The sequence below is a fragment of the Lacerta agilis genome, chromosome 4, assembly GCF_009819535.1.
Source record: "Lacerta agilis isolate rLacAgi1 chromosome 4, rLacAgi1.pri, whole genome shotgun sequence".
Classification (NCBI taxonomy): domain Eukaryota; kingdom Metazoa; phylum Chordata; class Lepidosauria; order Squamata; family Lacertidae; genus Lacerta; species Lacerta agilis.
In genome coordinates, this window is record NC_046315.1 from 63358641 (window position 1) to 63378527 (window position 19887).

General features: G+C 40.1%; 1 protein-coding gene across 8 annotated transcripts in view; it reads right to left on the minus strand.

The window, feature by feature from the left end:
• Positions 1–523: 523 nt before the first annotated feature.
• NHS (NHS actin remodeling regulator) overlaps positions 524–19887 on the minus strand; it is a 247255-nt gene continuing 227891 nt past the window's right edge. For 5 of the 8 annotated variants that reach the window (XM_033147336.1, XM_033147335.1, XM_033147341.1 and 2 more), the window contains 6 exons: positions 18830–18892; positions 16537–16729; positions 11955–12086; positions 7719–10694; positions 7182–7308; positions 524–5685 (listed from right to left, as the gene is read on the minus strand). In XM_033147336.1, the coding sequence (XP_033003227.1) occupies positions 5049–5685; positions 7182–7308; positions 7719–10694; positions 11955–12086; positions 16537–16729; positions 18830–18892 (4128 nt within the window). In that variant the 3' untranslated portion in view covers positions 524–5048. Of the gene's footprint in view, positions 5686–7181; positions 7309–7718; positions 10695–11954; positions 12087–16536; positions 16730–18088; positions 18304–18829; positions 18893–19887 lie in introns of those variants that run through there. The other 3 variants (XM_033147339.1, XM_033147338.1, XM_033147343.1) reach the window with 2 other exon arrangements.

The window sequence follows — 19887 nt, forward strand, 5'->3', positions numbered from 1 at the left end:
TGTCAGGTCAGCAGCCTTTCCCATGATTGTGATTCCTACTGAAGCAGACTGAGAAACCATTTAAAGGCTCAGGAACCCTTTGCAAATGTTATGGATTGAGTACTGCACCTTTTCACAATATTCTAATTTTCTGAGATTGTGAATTTGGGGTTTTCATCAGCTGTACGCCATAATCATCACAATTATAACAAATAAAGGCTTGACATACCTCACTTTGCATGTCATGAGTTTATCTCATATATTAGTTTCACCTTTTAAGTTGAATTCCTGAAATAAATGAACTTTTCCAAGATATTCTAATTTTTCGAGTTTCACCTGTACTTCTAGGCATACATTTGAAGTACCAGCTGGTAGGGAGCAACTGTAAGGAAGGGCCATTTCTTTCATGCCCCTGTTTGTGAGCTTCCCAGAGACATTTGGTTGGCTGTGGTAGGAAAGGGGATGTTGGATCAGGCAGACCTTTGGTCTGACCCAGCAGTGCGGCTCTTGAATTGATTGCAGTGAAGCGAAGAGAATGGAGAAGTTTAATTGCAGTCACGTTTATTTGCCATTTCTATACACACTTCCTAGATAATCAAACTTTTCTGACACATTTTAGAGAGGGGGTTCACAATGAAACTGTCACTGTTTTTACTAAAAATAAATACAAGACTTAAAGTGTTGCACAGCTCTAAAATATACAAAGGCTTGGATTTAATGTAAACTTTGAAAACATTTTACAAAAGAAACCATCTTTGCAACAATTTAAAAAGTTCATATTTACAAATATTACAAAAATACAAAATGGATGCAAGTCCATAAACCATTGTCTCTTCTGCCAGCATGAACTGGTGATAGTACCAAAATAGTTACACTGTAACCTTCTTAATTGGTTTTTTTTTTAAACTTTTAAGTCATAACCTACAGTATTTCTCTAAATCTGCCACAATTGCAGCAAATGCACTCTATCAGTGACCTTTGGCAAATGCAAACATATGCTTTATTTGCTTCAGCTGATCCATATTCTCTATGATGCCACAATATTAAAATAGAAAAGAAAAAATGTTATTGAAAGAAAAGATCAAACAAACAGCTGCATAACTTCAAAAACCATTCTTGTAACATCAGTGCAAACAACATAATTGCAAGTTGGAATGATGGCTCACAAATTACTTACGTGTTTATACCCTGTTTCAAGATGGGATGTGTTTTGAGGGCTCTGAAGACACTACTTGTGAGCACAATCCTATGCATGTTTACTTGGAAGTAAGTCCCACTGCATTCAATGGGGCATGCTCCCAGGAAAGTGTGCATAAGATTGTTGACAGGGTGTTTTTATCTCCAAATTTTTTCACCCTGGTCCGGAGATCTATGCACTCATACACAGGCAAGGAGCTATTGCTAGTTATTCCCATTAACGTCAATGAAAGGGCATCACTGTGTGCAAAAAGTGATGCCCCATCCTCAGTTCTAATGGGAGCAACCCTTGCGGGCAGCAGAGCTCCATTTGCCAACCACCTATTGCTGAATCAGGGGTTGTTTGCCAATATATATATTTTAAAGTGGATTTACAATCCATCTTCATTTGGGCTTTTAATCTGATAAATAGAAAATAGAAACACTTTGTCATAGATTTTTGAGTAAACAAAATAAGTTTTTTATATGATAGTTTTGTGAGCATTACATAAGAAGGTGTTTCACTGCCTTCTAATTCAAGTTGCATGTATTTTTTTAAATATATCTCTCTATATTTATATAGCTCTCTGTGTTATCAATACGAAATCATTAAATGCCTTGGATTGTTATCCACAATGGAGGCTTTTGCCAGCCTCAATGCACTGTGGATGGCACCTACAAGACTGACATCTTGGAGAAACCAATTCAGCTGTTTTCTATAACAGTTTTGCTATAAAACACATTAATATTTTTTTAACAAATGAATTTGGCACTTGGATCCTAAACACGTGGTGGTGATATTTCTGCCTGTGACACTGAAGCAATGCCATTGGTGATGCTCCATTGTTAGCACCAAGAGTTAAGACTCAGTTGTCTTAGCATCAGGAGTTTGTAAGGGTACTCTGGCAGTAATTGAAAAGTAGCCTCAAATGGCACTTGTGCCTCCCGTATCAAATTTATTATATTGTTCTTTTCTTTTTTAAAACTACATGAATCTTGTCAACCCACTAATGCATTCTACTTCACTTGCTTTTTGACCACTTTTTAGAGCTTGCTTAGTAGCTCTATTAGGCTGCAATCCTGAATACATTTCCTGGGAGTAAGTCCCATTGAACTTTATGGGACTTACTTCTGACACAACATGCATAGGATTGCGCCATTAGACTTGCTTGTAATTCTAACACCTCTCTATTACACATTCCTACCAAACATTTAGGTTTGGTTTTGCTTACAGCAGTCTAGATCCTAAATGTCTGCCCCAGCGTATCTGCCTACTCCACCTCCATAACATCTCTGCAGTGTGCCAGAATGTTGTCATAGTGACGACATACCGGCTCTGAAGTGCAGATGGCCCATCCTAAATCTTTATTTGCCAGCATGGCAAATTTTAGAATTGGGCCAGAGATTTCCTGTCCTCACTAGTCTTTTTACACACATGCTTACCATTCATCTTTTGCCACACTGGAGGACTATAGGAAAACCTAAAAAAGGAAAACCTTGTATATTTTTCATGAGCCTCTGATTAAGATGAACTTCAACAATTTGTGACTAATTTTGAATGTAATTATTTGCTCAGTCATTTCAACTACAAACAATATTTCTTTAAGCTTATCCTTATGAGCAAACTAAAAAATAATCCTCCCTCTGCTTTCCACTCCTTCTAAATTCCTAGTAAAACTTATTTCTGCTTGAAGCCAACTTACTTGTAGACTTACTAGTGACTATCAACTTAATTCTGCCATTTGATTCAATCTGTACTGCACAACACATTCCTCCTTAAAACTGCCCTCAGCACTAAACCTTCCTGCATTTGTATTCCACAGTTAATATCAATGGACTGCATTTTAGAAAACAGGGCCTGAATGTCTATTTGATTTTGGAGTCTATTGCAATGGGGAAACTGATGCATCTATGCAAAATATTCTATTCTAAAAATAGTGACATTGTTTTGTGCATATGAGTGTTTGTTTTTTTAAACCCCTGTTGTACTTGATCTCATATCAATTTGTTTTTGCTCCTAGTTTTCCGACAAGAAAATTCAAGTAACTTCAAGTAATCCAGCTTTTGTTTCCCTGCCTTCATCTATTCAAAGTATTTGCTTGGATTCCTTTTCCACCCCACCCACTATATATTCCCACCCTGTTAAGCGTTTCTGGTAAAGCCAGGACCAAAAGAAACTGAGCTGTATGTGGCTGGCATAATAGACCAAAGAACTTCCCCATTCCAAGTTTAGTAAGCTATATAAAGTATGCATACATACACCTATTTCTCAGCTATTTTTTTTTCACAGTGTCATTTTCTAAATATATAGGTAGCATGAATGTTGTCCGCACAAAGCTTCACTGAAAAGTTGTTACACAATTTTATTGATGAATCAAGAGCATTTGTTGCATGCTTAATAGTTATTTACTTTATGAACATGAAACTAATCTTGTTTCAAGATTTACGTTACCAGGTTATGACTAGGTCACCCAACAGCCTAGTAGTAGTAATATGAAAACATTTTCTTATGCTTGCCTCCTCTTTACAGTCATTGTTCAAATTAAGTGTCAAACATCAGAGTAAAGTCTGACAGCTGATATTTTGCATTTAGAAGAGGGGGAGGTGTTTGTTTTCCTATTTAAAGTGTGCTTTTTACCCGAACAATTGTTCTTGTTGTTGTTGTTGTCATTATGGTTATGGAGGCACTGGAAACTTAAATCTGTTTAACAGTCGTGGCTTCCCCCAAGAAATCCTGGAGTTGTAGTTGTGTGATGGGGCTAAGAATCTCTATGGCATGTGTGGGCAACCTTTGGACTGTTGAGTCCCTGCCCCCCCTTCTGAATTTTGCTGTTTACATGCAAAGGGAGACACACAGAGGGAATCATCTTTGTGAGCCTTCCTTGCTATATAAATTGCACTCCCCATAGGCTGCCATATACGATGGGGAGGAAGATGTCTGGGAAGAGACAATAGGATTAACTTGATTTATGAGACTGATATTATTCTCATTTTACCAACTGTGGTCTGTCTGACTACACTTCTCTAGATTCTTGGCAGGGGATTGGGAGAAGCCTCAACTGCAAATCTGGTTTATAAACAGTTTGTATTTGTAGTGCCTGACAATAAGCCTCTTGCCACAAGCTGCTCTTCGAAATTAGCTTGCTTGGAACAGCACTTTTGGAAAGAAAATTGATCAGATAATATCAAATTAATATTATAGTAATATTTTATTCAGATTTTCCCAAATTAAAGGGTTAAATTTGTGTTAGAGGCTTATCATTATTCTATTATAAGTGGTAGATATGTAAATTATGTTTGATATTAAAATTGTATTCACAGAATACAGTCAGTACCTTTTTAAATCCATTTTTTGTCTTTCAACAAGGTTACCGTTTGCCACCAACCATTTCTCTCTCTGATAATTCTATTTACATGTTTATCAAAAATATGGATATGTACATCTGTTTTGTTCATTTCTTCTAAATTTTGTTTCTGTTCATTTTAATGTAAAAAAATACCAATTCCTCAAGCAATTTAATGTTTTTTCCCTAGGGAAGCACAACAGTGAAGGTAATGTTTTTGATCCTAAATGACATCTTTGGAGGGGCAGAGGGAATTCTGAAAACTGGATAATGTAAATCTACATTGACAATGAGAAACATGAAGACAAATGAAATGAAAGTTAACCATTTAGTAAATTTCTACTTATAGAAAAATGTGAAGTAATAAATAGCTACAGATCATCTTCTCATGTCCCAGTCTCTTAAGCAACCCTTAGCATTTTCAAGCATCAATATTGCCCTGCATGGTATTTGACTGCTACAGAATTGGCCTTTTATATTCAGGTGAGCCAAGTGATTTCAGAGTCCTCCCATTTAACAGTCAGAAGTGTGCTCTGGCCCAGGTGTAGCCTATGTGGAACTCTGAGAAGATCGATCATCATGAGGACTCCCGTCGGAATTCTCAGTTTCTCCTTCGGAAATGGCTTGCATCGGGGTGTTGTACAGTCTGCAGCGGACACTGTAGCGGCTACTGCTGGCTGCAGGGGGTGCCCGTGACCGCCCCACTCGTGAAGATGCTGATGTTGGAAAGCTTTTTGAGGCAAACCCTTCTGCATTCATTCTCGGAGTAGAAGGAGAGAGAGGAGCTAATGCCTCGGCACTTGATGAGGCTTGGGGAGACTCATCAGCATTTTGAAGAGCATCCCCAATTAGTTCTCCAGGAGATTTGGGTGAAATAGGGCTCTTTAGTATCTCTGTGGCGGACATCCTGTAGCTAGAATCAGACCGGCTACCCTTTTTCAGGAGCAGCAGTTTGAATTCTTCATTAGATGTGTTGGACTTTTTGGCATTCCTGTAAATAAGCCCAGGAGATCGCTGGCTGCTTGCTGGGCTTGCTGCACCAGTTGTAGGGGTAACATTAGTTGAAGCCACAGGTGATGTGTTGCTGGCACTAGAAGACACGCTGCTAGTACTAGATGAAGCTCTCAATCTGTTCCTTGCAGAAACCTCTCCAGAGTCCTTTCTTCCAAGAACTTTCCTTTTTGAGCTGTAATGGGGAGGGAAGAAGCCATCATATTCACAGCTTTGATACCTATAACATACTATTTTTGCTGAGCAAGATCACAAGATATTTGCAATTATATAGACAGTAAACAGTGTCCTCTATAAAGCTGAACTATATTAATATATTTACCAGTACAGTATAATGGCTTCTGCACCTGCATTTACAGGAGAAACAAATATAGGTGAGCAATGCCTAGAACAGGCTCAGAAATGACAAGGGTCAGGCTTTACTTTCAGTGGAGAGGGGGGTGAGCTTCTGACCAACATAGGAATCAGAAAATAATTTCTGTCCCACCTCAAAAACAAGTAGGGGGTGGGGAGACCTAGCAGTGCTATTGCAGATCTCATACATATATGCAGTGCTTTTTACCTTAAAAAATGTTTAGGGATACTCTCATTTTCCTACTATTGAAATACTGCCCCTCAATGAGGCTAAACATATATTCAGACATTGTTTAGGGGTATGCGTACCCCTGCGTCCCCCCAGAAAAAAGCACTTCATATATGTGCATATGTCCATGCATTTACACAGCCCTCATGTAGTCTTCAGAGCAGGTCTTAACAGCAACTGGAAGAGGTTTTATTGCATATCCGCCATGTCTCCACCAGGTTTGGAAAGTCAGCCTCTCTCATTCCTGTTTCCTCTCTTGACTACTACATGGACCTGTTGATCCAATTTTTCCTTCGCCCTGTCCTCAGTTTTAACTCCCAGTAACAAGGTTATTGCTCATAAATGACAACTAGAAAAACATAAATGAAGCATATCATGAAGACCATTACAAACACTCCTGTGCAGTGGATTGAAGAATCCACATTTCAAAGCTAGTAGTTTATCACCGCTGCTCTGAATAGTTGATTGATTTACTTTAGGTCTATTCCTATTCACGGGCGTCGCGAGGGGGGGGGGGCGGTCCGTCCTGGTTTCCAGGGAAGGGGGGGTGAGACTTGGGCTCCGCCCCGTGGCCCGTCTGGGGTCTGCCCGCCGGCGCTGCTATGGGGCTGCCCTGTGCGATCGGCAGCTTGCGGTGCTGCCCCATCAGTGCTGCTTTAAAGCAGCATGGACGGGGAAGCCCCAGGAGCCGGCGCTCCCTCGGGTTGCCACTGGAGCAGCAGCGCCGGCAGGATGGATTCTCAGTCGGCGCTGCTGCTCCAGCAGCGACCAAGTGACCCGCCGTGTGAGTGCCGGCTCCTGGGGCTTCCCCTTCCATGCTGCTTTAAAGCAGCAGGGACGCGGGAGCCCCAGGAGCTGGCGCTCCCTTGGCGGGTTGCTGCTGGAGCAACACCGCCGGCGGGATGGACAGTCTGTCCTGACGCATGCGTCGTGATGTCACGACGCATGCGTGAAGACGCCCCGCCCCCAGGGGGGTGCCTCCGCACGGCAATGCCGCCCCAGGCACCCAAGAGGCTCCCTACGCCTCTGTTCCTATTGCCATGAAAATAGCACAGTTGCTTTTTTTAATAACCCTAAAACAAGCTTACCGGTGAATAACTGCAAATAGATCCTCTGTTGTTCGAGGCTTATTTGGAGACACAAAAGCTTCTTCTGCTTCAGCTTGAGAATCTTCACTTAAGGGTGAGAATATGGAATCATCACTTGGGGAAGATTCTTCAAAACAAAAAGAGAAGACCTACTGAGACTTAATCAAACACTTTCTCACACATTACAATAGAGCTGGTTAATGTAATCTACTTTCTCAATAATTAATGGAGCTGCTAGTATAATGACAGGCACTAGACAATCTAGTCTAAATATTGGATGTTCTGTCAAAATAATGCTTAGTTATAAAGGGTTACTGCTCCTTTCACAGCTGAACTGAAGTAAAAAGAAATGCAAATTCATTCCTACACACATATATATTTCTGCAAAGCATGGTAGGTTTTCCTCTCTTCTCTCTGCTGAAAAGTATTGGCAAAGCTCCATTAAAATAAATGGAGCTGTCAGCTGGCTGATCTCTGTGAACTGCCACCACAGAAAGCCATCTCACTCAAACAGAACAAAAATAGTTACGAACGTACCTTTTAAGACATCATCATCTGGGGTCCTTTGTGACTCAGCTGCTCTGCTGTCACTCTCATCAGAGGCACTTTTGGTTGGAATACCTGACACAATTTCGTTTTCCTGCTCAGGTGATTTTTCACTGAGTGAATCTACAGTTGAGATCTCTGATTCATAGCTGATATTCCCAGGCACTTTGTCATCATGTTGACTTGGATCAAGCCGATGCTTTAGCTGATGACTAATGTCTTTTCCTCCACCTATGGGGCCAGACTGGGACATAGTTTCATGTATAGGTTCGTATTCCAACTTTTGTTCACGGTATGCAGGTAATTCTTGCTGAAGCTGCACAAGGTCAAGACTCCTCTCCTGCTCTGATCCATAAGTGGGTTTTTTCCCAATAGAATTGCTTGAAAGGTCATCTGAGCCTTGTGGAAACGGTTCAGCAGAACTGCCACAGGCTTTATTTAGTGTACTCTCTAGTAAAAACTCATGAACCCGATGCATTTGATCTGTTACATATTTAGCTGTTGGAGCACCCATATTTCCTGAGCTCACCATCTGTTTGCAGGTATTCTTTTCACTGAAAGACAAACTGTTAGCCATGTGAAGTTGTTCTGGGGTTATCTGTACTGGAGAGACATCAACATAGGACACAATGGCCTCTTCCATGGAATATTGACGTGATATTTGCTTCTTGCTTACATGTGGCTTCATTTTACCAGAAATGGCAGTAACCATTAAAGTGTTTCCTTGAACATGGAGCTCTGTATGATCTTTTTGTTTCACTTCTTCAGGCTTATTAATGGATCGAAGATGTACAGACTTCAGAACTGAAGGTGTGATAGCAAGGGCTGGTGGAGGACTGGAGTTCAGTGCTTCTTCTACCATACTTGGTTTATTGTAATTAAAAGCATGCAGTTGGTGTCTGTGAGCATATGGTTTATTCAAGACATTATGAAGAGCACTTAGGTCAAGATGAGTAGGAGGTATAACTGGAAGTTCTAGATCTTTGTTTAGAGATATGTTGCCATCTTTAGAAGAAGGCTGTTGTAATGAGGACTTCCTTTCTGGTACCTTTGGCTTTCTTTTACTCCCCCCTGGGGATAAGGGCCCAGAAAAGAAAGCTGTAGGAAAAGATGATGTTGGTGTTTCAGACTGACTTGAGTAACCACTTGAAGGAGAAGCTAAACCAGCCAACTTTTCCGGGGAAGCCAATTTGAACTCGTTCTCAACAGAAGGGAGGGAGGGAGTGGTGGCTCTTGATCCAGACTGTGACGTTTGCGATTCAGAACTTTCGGGCGACTTTATGCATTCTATGACTGTAGTACCCGTAGCAGTGCTAGAATTGGATAAAGACCTATAAGGGTCGTTCGATTTCAAGTCATTTAAAAGCCAGAGATCTGCATAGTGAGATTGTTCAGCACCTTCGTCTTTAAAGGATGGGATGTCCATGGTGTCAAATGGAGGGTCTTTTAATCCGTTCTCATCCTGATTATCCCAGGCGAGTTCCTGCTTGCTTGGCAGACTAGTGTTTTCTGCTCTCAAAGGTGTGTTTGAAAACTCGAGGGGCAGCTTCATTTCCCTGGAAGTATGAGGCATGTGCTGCTGCCCACTGCTTATCTTTGGTTCTTTCTTCTCAGGAAGATCTATGCTGCTGTCAGATTTCCTTAAAGATGAACTGCGTTTTGGTGGGGCTGGCTTTGCCTTTGGTTTCTTTAGAGAGATGCTCTGCTTTCCTTGCCTCCTATGGTTTACGTAATCCTGCCAGGTGCAGTTAGTGAGATTGGAAGCAATGCTTGCATTCTGGCCACTCTCGGAGCCCACAGCTGCATAGTTACAAATATAACTTTTAGTTCCCTTGAGACCACAGTCAAAGTGCATGGAGGTATAATAGCCTTCAGTGTCAACTGAAAAGTGTGAGCTACTGTCTGCTTTGTCAGATGGTGTCTTCTCTATAAAACTATCGTATGTGGCCATGCTTGTAAAACTTGGACATCCCAGACTGTCTGTCTTGGGGCGTTCAGGGCTGAAATCCTGGCGGCAGGATGCATCGTGGTGATGAAGCAAGAAATTCCATTCACTGTCACTCGTGTTGCTGTTATTAGGGTCATCGAGTAGGTCCGCTACAGTGGAAGTGAAAGAACTTGTCCTGTGTCCTCTAACCTTATCTAGCTGATCACTGTAGTGTTCGGTTATGAAGACACTAGAATCTTCATTGGCGTTAGGGGCAATGTTCAGGGATAATTCTGAATCACAGTGTGAAGAACCAGTCAGTGGGGGAGAGGCAGCAGGAGGAATTGTTTCGGATGTTTGGGAAGGACATGTTGAGCTGCTTCCACTCCAGTTCCCACTGGATGACTGGTGATCATCTTTCTGGTCCATGTGACTGCTAAGAAGAACCCCAGCTGTGGAGATGGAGTGAATGGGACTTCCAAAGGTATCAGAGTTTGATGAAATATCACAGCTTCCAGAATCTGCCATCCTTGACAACCTTGACCTCCCCCTCTCATTTGAATTACAGTCTGGACTATGAAGATGCTGAGAACAAGTTAAACCTATGGGATGGTGTTCTTGTGAACACTGGGTATTGATGACATCTTTACTCTTTGTGGAGATCCTTTCTTGGCTTGCTAGAAAGTGTTCTGCATCGTACGCTGACATTTTGGCACCAGAGTTGTGGTCCCCTTCATTGACTCTAGCACCTTCACGAGGAAGACTCCTAGATCTGATGCGGTTGCTTACTGATGTTGTAAACATGGGATCACCATTGTCTGTCAGCACCAGTATGTTGCCAGCTGAGTGAGACAGGGAGGCTACTACGCTCTGACCCCTTTGAGCTCGAATTCTTCTCCGGGATGGGGCAGCAATAAGGATTTCTTCTGTCTGGCACTCAGAGTCTCTGGTACCTGACCTCCTGTTGACGTTATTAGAGAAGTCTGGATTTGCATGCACAATCACATTCCGCTCTCTTGCTACTGGTGATTCGTCAGAATCTAGGACACACACAAAACTCTGTGAGGCACCATTTCAGTTAGCTGACAAGCTATGTCCCTTACATTGGCCTTAAAAATGCATCACATAGGGTTTTTCTCCTCCCTGCCCAAGCCTTCCAACAACAGTAACTAACATGAAGAAAGAGGATTCGCTATGGGCCAAACGAGATGGTTCAAGCAGATGTGCTTAAACATTATATCCCTATAGCTGCTTCGGGGGGGGGGGTCTATTAGAACAAGCAATTTGCATCGGGAGTGAGTGCCAAAATCATCACTCCAAGTCATCCCTCTCCTTGGTGGCTTTTCCTTTGTGAAGTACAAAATGCAAGGGAATGAGCAAAAACCACCCTTATCTAAATTCTGAGTATTTATTAGATTACGATAGCTTGAATCTTCAGTTCATTGTCTTTCATTGTACAACAGATGTGAGCTGTGTACACACCATACATTTAAAGGACATTTAAAACTCACAGATCCCTCCAAAGAAGGGAACTACAACTCCTAGGACCCTTAACGAACTACAGTTCCTGGGATTCTTTGGGGAAAGTCATGTGCTTTAAATGTATGGTGTGTATGCAGCCAGTAGAAAAAGTCTGTGATTCTTAGGTCCAGTGGACTTGACCCTGATTACCGCTGACTTAACATTTGTATAGAAAAGAGCCAAGTCAGCACATCACATGTATGTTATCGTTACAATTTTTTTAAAAAAAGTCAAGGAGACAAACGTGAAAAGAGGAAAAATATTTGGGAAAGTTTTCAAATGTTGAGAGCTATTTGGCATAAATATTCAACTGGTCTTCTGTATAAAATCAGTGACAGTTCATCATCGCTTTGCATCATATCATTTGTCACTGCTTTACCTTATGGGTCCCTTGGCTACAAGAATAAACTTTCACTGAATCTAGTTACTTTTTATGTACACACTATGGGTATCGAAACAAACAAAAATAAAAGAATACAACAAAAATTAAGTAACTCATTACACTTAAACAATAAGGGCTGGACACATATATCTATATTACTCAGTAAGGCCTACTGTGCATCAAGACTGAAGGCTGTAATAAGTAATATAGTTTGGCTGGCAGTATTTAATAATAATAAAAAGACAAAAAAAATAGTAATACCCAAACGCATTAGATTTGAAACTCCACCATCATTGAAGTTGAAGTGTTCCTTGGAAAGCAGTTTGGAAGGCAGGATATTGCTGCAATTAAGGCAGTTAAGAATGCTATCTAGCGAAGAGTTTTATTGATACTACACCTATTTCTTGTTGGACTCTTCTGGGGATGCCAGAGATGGTTTTCCTCCTTCTCAATTTCCGTCTCCGCTGTAGTACGGATTGTGAGTGAACAAGAGAGCAGCGTATACTAGCCTCTCTGTCAAAACCAACTCCTGCAACCCATAAATAGGTCTCATTAGCTTTTGAAAATAGTAAACAAATTGTTATGACTGGAAGACAGTGGAGGTCATGTGAGCACTTTGGATTGTGCCTGCAAATAAATATAAGGCAGACCTAGTACAACTCTCATGGGGAAAAAAATCACCATGTACCACAGCGTTGCTTCTATTATCCCTGTTCCCTCTGAGCAGCCTGCGTTGCCAAAAGTCACAAAAGGTAGGAAAGGGGAATGAAAGGGATGCAGGGAAAGTTAGGTACTCTCATTAGCAAGGAACATTTACTGTAATGGTTTGTCCATTCATTATGGATATACAGGCACTGACATCTATGAAATGAACAGTAGCATTCATGATGATGATCAAAAATTGGGCAGCTATACTTTTATTTTAATGCTTACATTGCAATGAAATTGTGGAGAAGCCAAGGGACAGTTGCAAAAATCTGAGTCCAGCCTATCTTATTATACCACGTTTCAGAATGATGGCTCAAGAGCAAGATGCAACTAAGTTTTCCCTATATCAGTCCTTAGAGAACTTTGTTGATGCTGAGACATATCCAAATGTTCACACTGATTTCATGGTTTAGTAATTGTAAATTAGATTGGCAATGAGTAATTACCACCAGTGTTTAATTGAGCTGAATTCTTAAACTAATGTTGATACTGTCATTACAGAGCAGCCACATCACTTGCGTGTCATTACATCACATATCTGTTTTTACCTTGTAAGATTGTCCTGTCTGACTTCCTGTTCACTGTATAGATTCCTACATGTTCCTTTCTTCCAACACCCTTACATTGTCAACACATGAAGAACAGGGTGGAATGTTTCCAGATGCAAGACATCGTCATTGCAAAGGGCATTTGCAAAGTGTGAACTAAAAGTAAGATTCTAAAAAGGAGCAGTCTTCTTATTAAGGCTTTCTTCTTCATCACTTCTAATGCAAATGATATCTAGTATATATTGCTCCATGGTACATAGTATTTCCCTAATTAATCTGGGAAGAGATTAGCAAGAAATAAGAACAGTGTCCACCACCTAGAAGCTAGCTTGGTCAAACTATTTGTCCCTCCAACCTAGTACTATCTGCTCTGACTGGCAGGGCGCTTTCCTGTTACTTGCTTCTTAACTGGACACAGATAACATGCAAAAAACAGAAAAAAAGCATTACTGGAGGAGATTCAAATTATTTTTAAAAAATGTGTTATGAGTCTAAATAATTTGTTTTTCACTTGTTATTGGAGACTAAATTTTAGAAACAAATCTTTAAACCCTGTCAGCTATTCATCTGGCTAAAAATGCATTTACAAATTAAACATGGTGTTTCCATTTAGTAATAATAAACCATCCAATGTTACAGTAGATTTCCTTTCATCAAAGAGTTATAACTTGGCAAGGATCCCTTCTGAACAAATGTGTTGGGGCAGTAGCTAAACATGAAGGTTCTCATGGTGTAATTTGAAAGGCAACAATATGAACTAAAAGTAGATAGGAAGGGAATAAAAACCAAAAATCTTGATTCGAAAACCTGTACTTTCAATGCTGTATAATTATATCAACCATAATTATACACAGACATACACATACAGAGTACATTACATACAAATGTAAAACACCAAAAAGTAACTTTCTTGTAAAAGTTCTTCTTGAAATCTACTACAGAAGACCCCATACAAAAATCCTATATTCCAACCATCACCAACACCAGTGCAATAAGTGAACAGAAATCTTTTAACACTGAACAAAAGCACTACGACACCCTACTGCCTTTCATTATTTTAGAACAAGTGTTAATGCATTGGGAGGGTGGAGAAGAAAAATAACGGTTCTGAACTTTTCAAGATGTTCTGGCAATTCTGTTGTTTGGAAACTTTTAGTGATATCCACAACTGAACAGAATGATCTCTAATAGCTTGGACACTGGAAACAGATTTTATTACAAGTTTTTAAATTGGTGTCATTGTGAACCTCTTTTTATCACAGAAAAAAGCCACAGCATTTCTTGGAACTTTCAAAAGTGAAATTTGTGCCCTAGTCCTAAACACATTGGCCAGCATCCAAATAGCAGCGAAACTATCTGTGAACTCAAGGTGGCTTTAGACTTATTAATCTCAAATAATAACCTACTCACTATGCCATTTGGCAAACTGATTTGAAATGGGGGAGGGCAGGGGGCAATGTTAGCTAAATTTCAAGAGCAGTTTGTTATATGATGCTGGGATCCGCTATTCAGATAAAAGTGTCAAAAATTGAACTAGGCAAGACCAAAATCCAACCAAAAGTGAGGTGGCATGGTAGTGGTTTGTGTGTAATTCCTTTTTGCCAGCCATTTCTCCATTCAGAATCAGCCCTTCAAAACTACTTTCCCATCTGGTAAGAAATAAAATTTAGAGTACAGTCGTACCTTGGATCCCGAACGCCTTGCAAGTCTAATGTTTTGGCTCCTGAACACCGCAAACCCGGAAGTGACTGTTCCGGTTTGCGAACTATTTTTGGAATCGTCTGACAGGGCTTCTGCAGCTTCTGATTGGCTGCAGGAGCTTCCTGCAGCCAATCAGAAGCTGTGCTTTGGTTTCTGAATGTTTTGGAAGTGGAACGGACTTCTGGAACGGATTCCGTTTGACTTCCAAGGTATGACTGTACCCTTCTGTTCTGCCCCCTTTTGTAATGTCTGGTTTGGTCCTGAGCTGCTTTATCCTTATACTGTCCTTTGTTTTTGTCCATTCCACATGGCAGAAAAAAATGAGTGTCTTAAATGAGCCTAGTATCCAAATAATTTTGTTGGGGGGCTTGGCTGGGGCAGGGAGCAAAATTTGCCCATCCTTGAAGCAGTGTATAAATTTGCAGTATGAATTTAACCACATTTCTTTTTGATGATGATATGTGCAATTAAAAAAAGAATCCACAAAGAATGCTCCAAGAGAATGGCAGCTAAGAATATTCACATCCACCACCTGTTATCACCATGACATCAGATGAAGTGTTTTCCCTTGCCTGTGTGGTTTGATTTCAAACCATGCAGGCAAAAGAAATGGAATTTGCAGAAACCACTGGTCTGCAAACCCCACTTCCTTTGCCAGCACAGTTTGATTTCGAACTGCTGTGGTAGTGGGATCCTTTCCTTTTATGCATGCTTTGCATGTGCAATTTGAAATAAAACCGTATGGGCAAAGGAACCATTTCCCTGTAGGGTTTTCTGTCAATGAGGTATGCTGTCAGTACCGATCACCTGATTGGTGCTGATAGCAAGTATTGTTTGGGACAGGATAAAATCAGGAGTGCACTTTAAGGCTCCCAATTGTTTCTGTGCAGCTACACCGTTATTGTCTCACACTTTACATCACATATGATGTTAGGTGTGTGATAGCGGACTGTAGTTTGGGCAAAACGTCCACACACACATATTTGATCCCCCTTTCCTACAGAAATTTCAAAACACAAATTCAGATAAATTGATACCCAGCCCCCTGATAATTCCACAAGCCCAGTGTAATAAATTCTATCACAATAGAGCACAAGTATATTTTGTTCTGGTTATTCAGTTTGTGTTATTAGCAAGGATAAATGTGCATATATTACTTGGAAGGGTAATATAATTAACTCTCCTAAGCACTTCTGCTTTTGATAGACAAGCTTTTTAGGGGAAGACTGCATGGATATTTCTATTTAGTGTAATGCTTTCACCATGGGATGAGATAATGAACCAACAAGAGAATTGGCGAGTTCAGACATAGTGCTTTGTAAACCATGGTTTTGCCATTTTGAGAAAAAAACCAGTATGAGTCTCAGACGTCTTAGCTGCTCCTCCCTCCTCTTCCTTATTTGGAAAGAAATCAGAAGCTTCTGCTTTAGAACTAACCACAGTTCCCTGATATAGCACAGTTAGTTAAAACCAACTATGGTTAGCCAAAACCATCCTTCCTGGTTTGTAAACTAACTGCCATTCTTGGAAGTTGGATATAATGGAGAACCAAGGTTATTTCTCAAATGAAAGCAGAAGTTTTCAATTTTCTTGCATATGAAAGAAAGGGGAGAGGAAGCATGTTAGCCCAAGGCTCATCTCATAACAGGAATGTAAGACAGAAAAATTATCTTAGGGCTTTCAGAGATAGTTCTTCTGTAGGCAACCATGGCATCTTACTTCAGATATAACAGCACCAGTGTTGATGGCTACTCATGAGATTACCAATATAGCTTGTTTGGGCTGCAATCCTATGCACACCTACCTGGAAGAAAGCCCCATTAAACAAAGTAGAACTGACTTTAGAGTAGACATGCATAGGATTTGATGATTGACGCTATAAAGCTTTGTTACATTCTTGCCTTGGAAACCTTACATTTGCTGATCATAAACTCCTGTGTTTAGAGATATGCTCACCGTAATAAAATTAATGACTTGAACCACCTTTTTGTCAACAAAAAAAGAAGTACAAGAGATCTGTACCAGTGACATTGATGGGGATAATGCAAGAGGAAATCACTTGGGCATCTTGTTTCATTTTCTCCTCTGGAGTTGGGAGAGGTAGTGCTTTGCTCCAATTGGTATGCTTATCCAGTGTAGAAGGGACATTATGTATTGGATTTTTCGGCCTCTGCCCTAACATGACATCTGTATCTTCTTCCTCCGGAGGGTGGGACTGTAAATGAATACAATCAAAATCAGTATCTACTCTTTTTACGATATAAAGTTACTTTTTAAAAATATCAGAAAAAATAGATTTGGAAGTAGGTTGCAGGGAAGCAGTAATGAAGAGCGTGTTGCAATTTCAACACAGGAAGTCAAACTACTTCACATACTGTAAACATTTAGGAGCTGTAGATTAAAATGAATTTTCAGAAGATGGAAACAGCTTCCAGTCAATGCTTAGCTTCTGCAAAGATGTACTCTGCTACATACGATCCATATGTACATGCCATTTTAGCAACTTTTAAGTCCCATTTTTGTATTTAGTTTGATAAACATATACTTGAATAAACATATCAAATCAGTTCCATGCAGACTTTCCGTCTATCAGTGTATAACTGAAACAACAACCCTGGCTAACCTTGAATAACTTTACTTGAAGGCAAGTTACACTGGTTTTAATGGAATTCAGCATGATCCAAAGTATTGTTTGTTCAGAAATTCAGTGGAACTTATTCCCAATCAGATGGGTTTAGAATTGCAGTTTAAGAGCCTGATCCTATCCTTAACTTCAAAGTAAGTCTCACTAATATTAATGAAACTGACTTCTAAGGAAATATGGATCAGGACATATGTTTTATATCACACAATAGCAACTGTATACTAAAAGAAAAATGAAAAAGCAAAAGTTGAGCCACCACCTTCAAGTCTTAAGAATAACATTCAGAAGATCATGCAAAGTAATTCAGAATGTGCTACCCAAGCTACAAGGCACAAAAGATAAATAGGCACAAAGAGAGATTAGTTAACCAACTCCAAGAATAACTTTTTGAAAAGAAAGCAGGACTGTCATGCTTTGTAGTTTTACCAAGTGAGAGTTAAAGAAGCAGTTTGTTGAAATCTATGCTCATTGAGAAAACAGCAATTACTTCAGCAACAGGGCAGAAATACAGAGCTTTATAAAGTTCTCACTCTTCCATTTCACTGGTTACTATTATTTGTACACAGCCCTGGAGGAATTTAGTTCTAAGCATTTTCTGTTCCAAACATTTTCACCTCTTGTTTCCATTTGTTTCCATTTCCTACTTTGCTAACACGGATTTTCCGTCCTTGGCTCTCATTTACTCTGAAAAACTTTTAATTCTTTTAGCTGTGAGTTAAAGGGCCAACAATTGCTTTTATCTAGAGTGCTTAATATTGTACTATTTTCTAACGGATAATCACCTTCAAATAACTATAGTTCTCTTCATAAATATATTAACAAGGCTAAAGGCCCTGAACAGGCTCACAGGCATTCCTAACTTCCTACATGTACACTGAAGGCCACACTTCACATCTATTTATATAAAATACAAGCAAGTCACTTGCTTACCTTGTTGAATCATCTGCAAAATAACCCACAAAAAATAATAACAAAAGGAACCAGTCTTCCCCCAAAATATTTTTGTCCATCCCTGGGTTAGGAAAACATTGCAGCTTTCTTTATCTGTTCTGCTTTTGTGCTGTTCCCAGCAGACATGAATAGCTCATATAAACTACTAGCACAAAAGACTTTGTTTCCTAGGTAACCTCTGAAAAAAGTTGATGCGTGCAAAAAAAAAAGGCGGTTGGTGGGGGGGAAGAGAGAGACCCACATAGCCTGTACTTTGTTGCTGATTCCTTCCCCTGCATAACAATAGCTTTCTGGACAAAGAAAGTGAAGTGACCTGACCACAGACTCCCTGACTGTCTGCCAATGCTACTCTTTAGCAAACAATAGCAATGATAACAGTCTATAGAGCAAATTCATGCTTTGCTCTACTATGGTTTGGCTGTCTTCTTGTGATTATCCAAAATCTCTAATTCTTTTCAGCACCCTACAAAACCCCCCTCAGAGACAAATTTGGTTTGGGCCTTTAAAACTAATTAGTGAAGGGAAACCTTGTGAGCTGGTAAAACCTATTAAACTTACGCTAAGGGGGTGGGGGGAGAAAAGTTGGTGTTCCTTGTTGATAAGAGCATAACATAAAGACAACAAAGTTAGTCAGCCAAAAAAAGCAAGCGAGAGAAAGGATTAGGGATGGAAAGGGACAGAATGAATGAGAGGCTGTTATGTTAGTCTTTTTTCTGATACCTTTCGACTCCATGGGGTCATGTGGCAACACTCGGTGGGGGAGTGCGAGCGGGTGCTGTAAAACTATAAACATGAAATGTGGGGGGAAAGTGGTTAAAAAAATTAAAAACACATAGCTGAGAATGTTTCTGTGGTGTGGGCCAAACTCTTATCAAGGCCGGACAGTATTGAATTTAAAATATACAGTATCATTATTGCAAACTGTTGTCATTCTGCAAAATTTTACTCATAATGAGGACCTGTGTTGTCAATCGGAATTTGCTCCCTGGTTTTCCATCTGCTTAACTTCTACACATGGTGGTTGGTTAGCGAGGGAGGTTAATTGGCATTAATCACGTGTGCAGATTATTATTATTTTTGCCACACCAGCGTTTTGATAGCTAACAATGCAGCCCTTAAAGCAACATATGATGCCCTGCCCATTGGACACAAGGCCCTTTGGTGTTTCTTGTGGTTTTATGACATACCAACATAGATTTCTCCCCTCTCAAAAGTACTTCTCAAACCTTTGAAATATGTGTGGGGAGTCTTTAAGATTTTTTATTTCCCCCCATCATCTCCTGTGATGGTTGTGTTGTTTATTTATGAATTTTATTCAGGTTGGATTTTATTCTGATGAAACAGAACCATTTCAAAAACGGCAAAAGATATTAGTACACTTTTGGTAGTAGAGATGTAAAAAGCTTTAAATGCATAACCTTAGGGCTAGCTGGGGTGTCCTAGGGCTAACTAGTGATGCCACCAAAGCTGCTACTCACCTGGCTTACAATACAAATTTTAATGCCACATCATAAAATGCACCCAGATTAATACAAAGTGAAGTGCTTCTCTAGCTCAGATCTTAAGCTGAGGTGCTATACCCTTCTTGATACCATGGAGTGTGGCACTCCCAGGATACTTTCCTTAGTATGGATGTCAGACACCCTGGACATAAATTATTCCAGAACACTTGCACCTGATACAGGTAGGTAGCCGTGTTGGTCTGCTATAGTCAAAACAAAATGAAAAATAAAAAAATCCCTTCCAGTAGCACCTTAGAGACCAACTAAGTTTGTTCT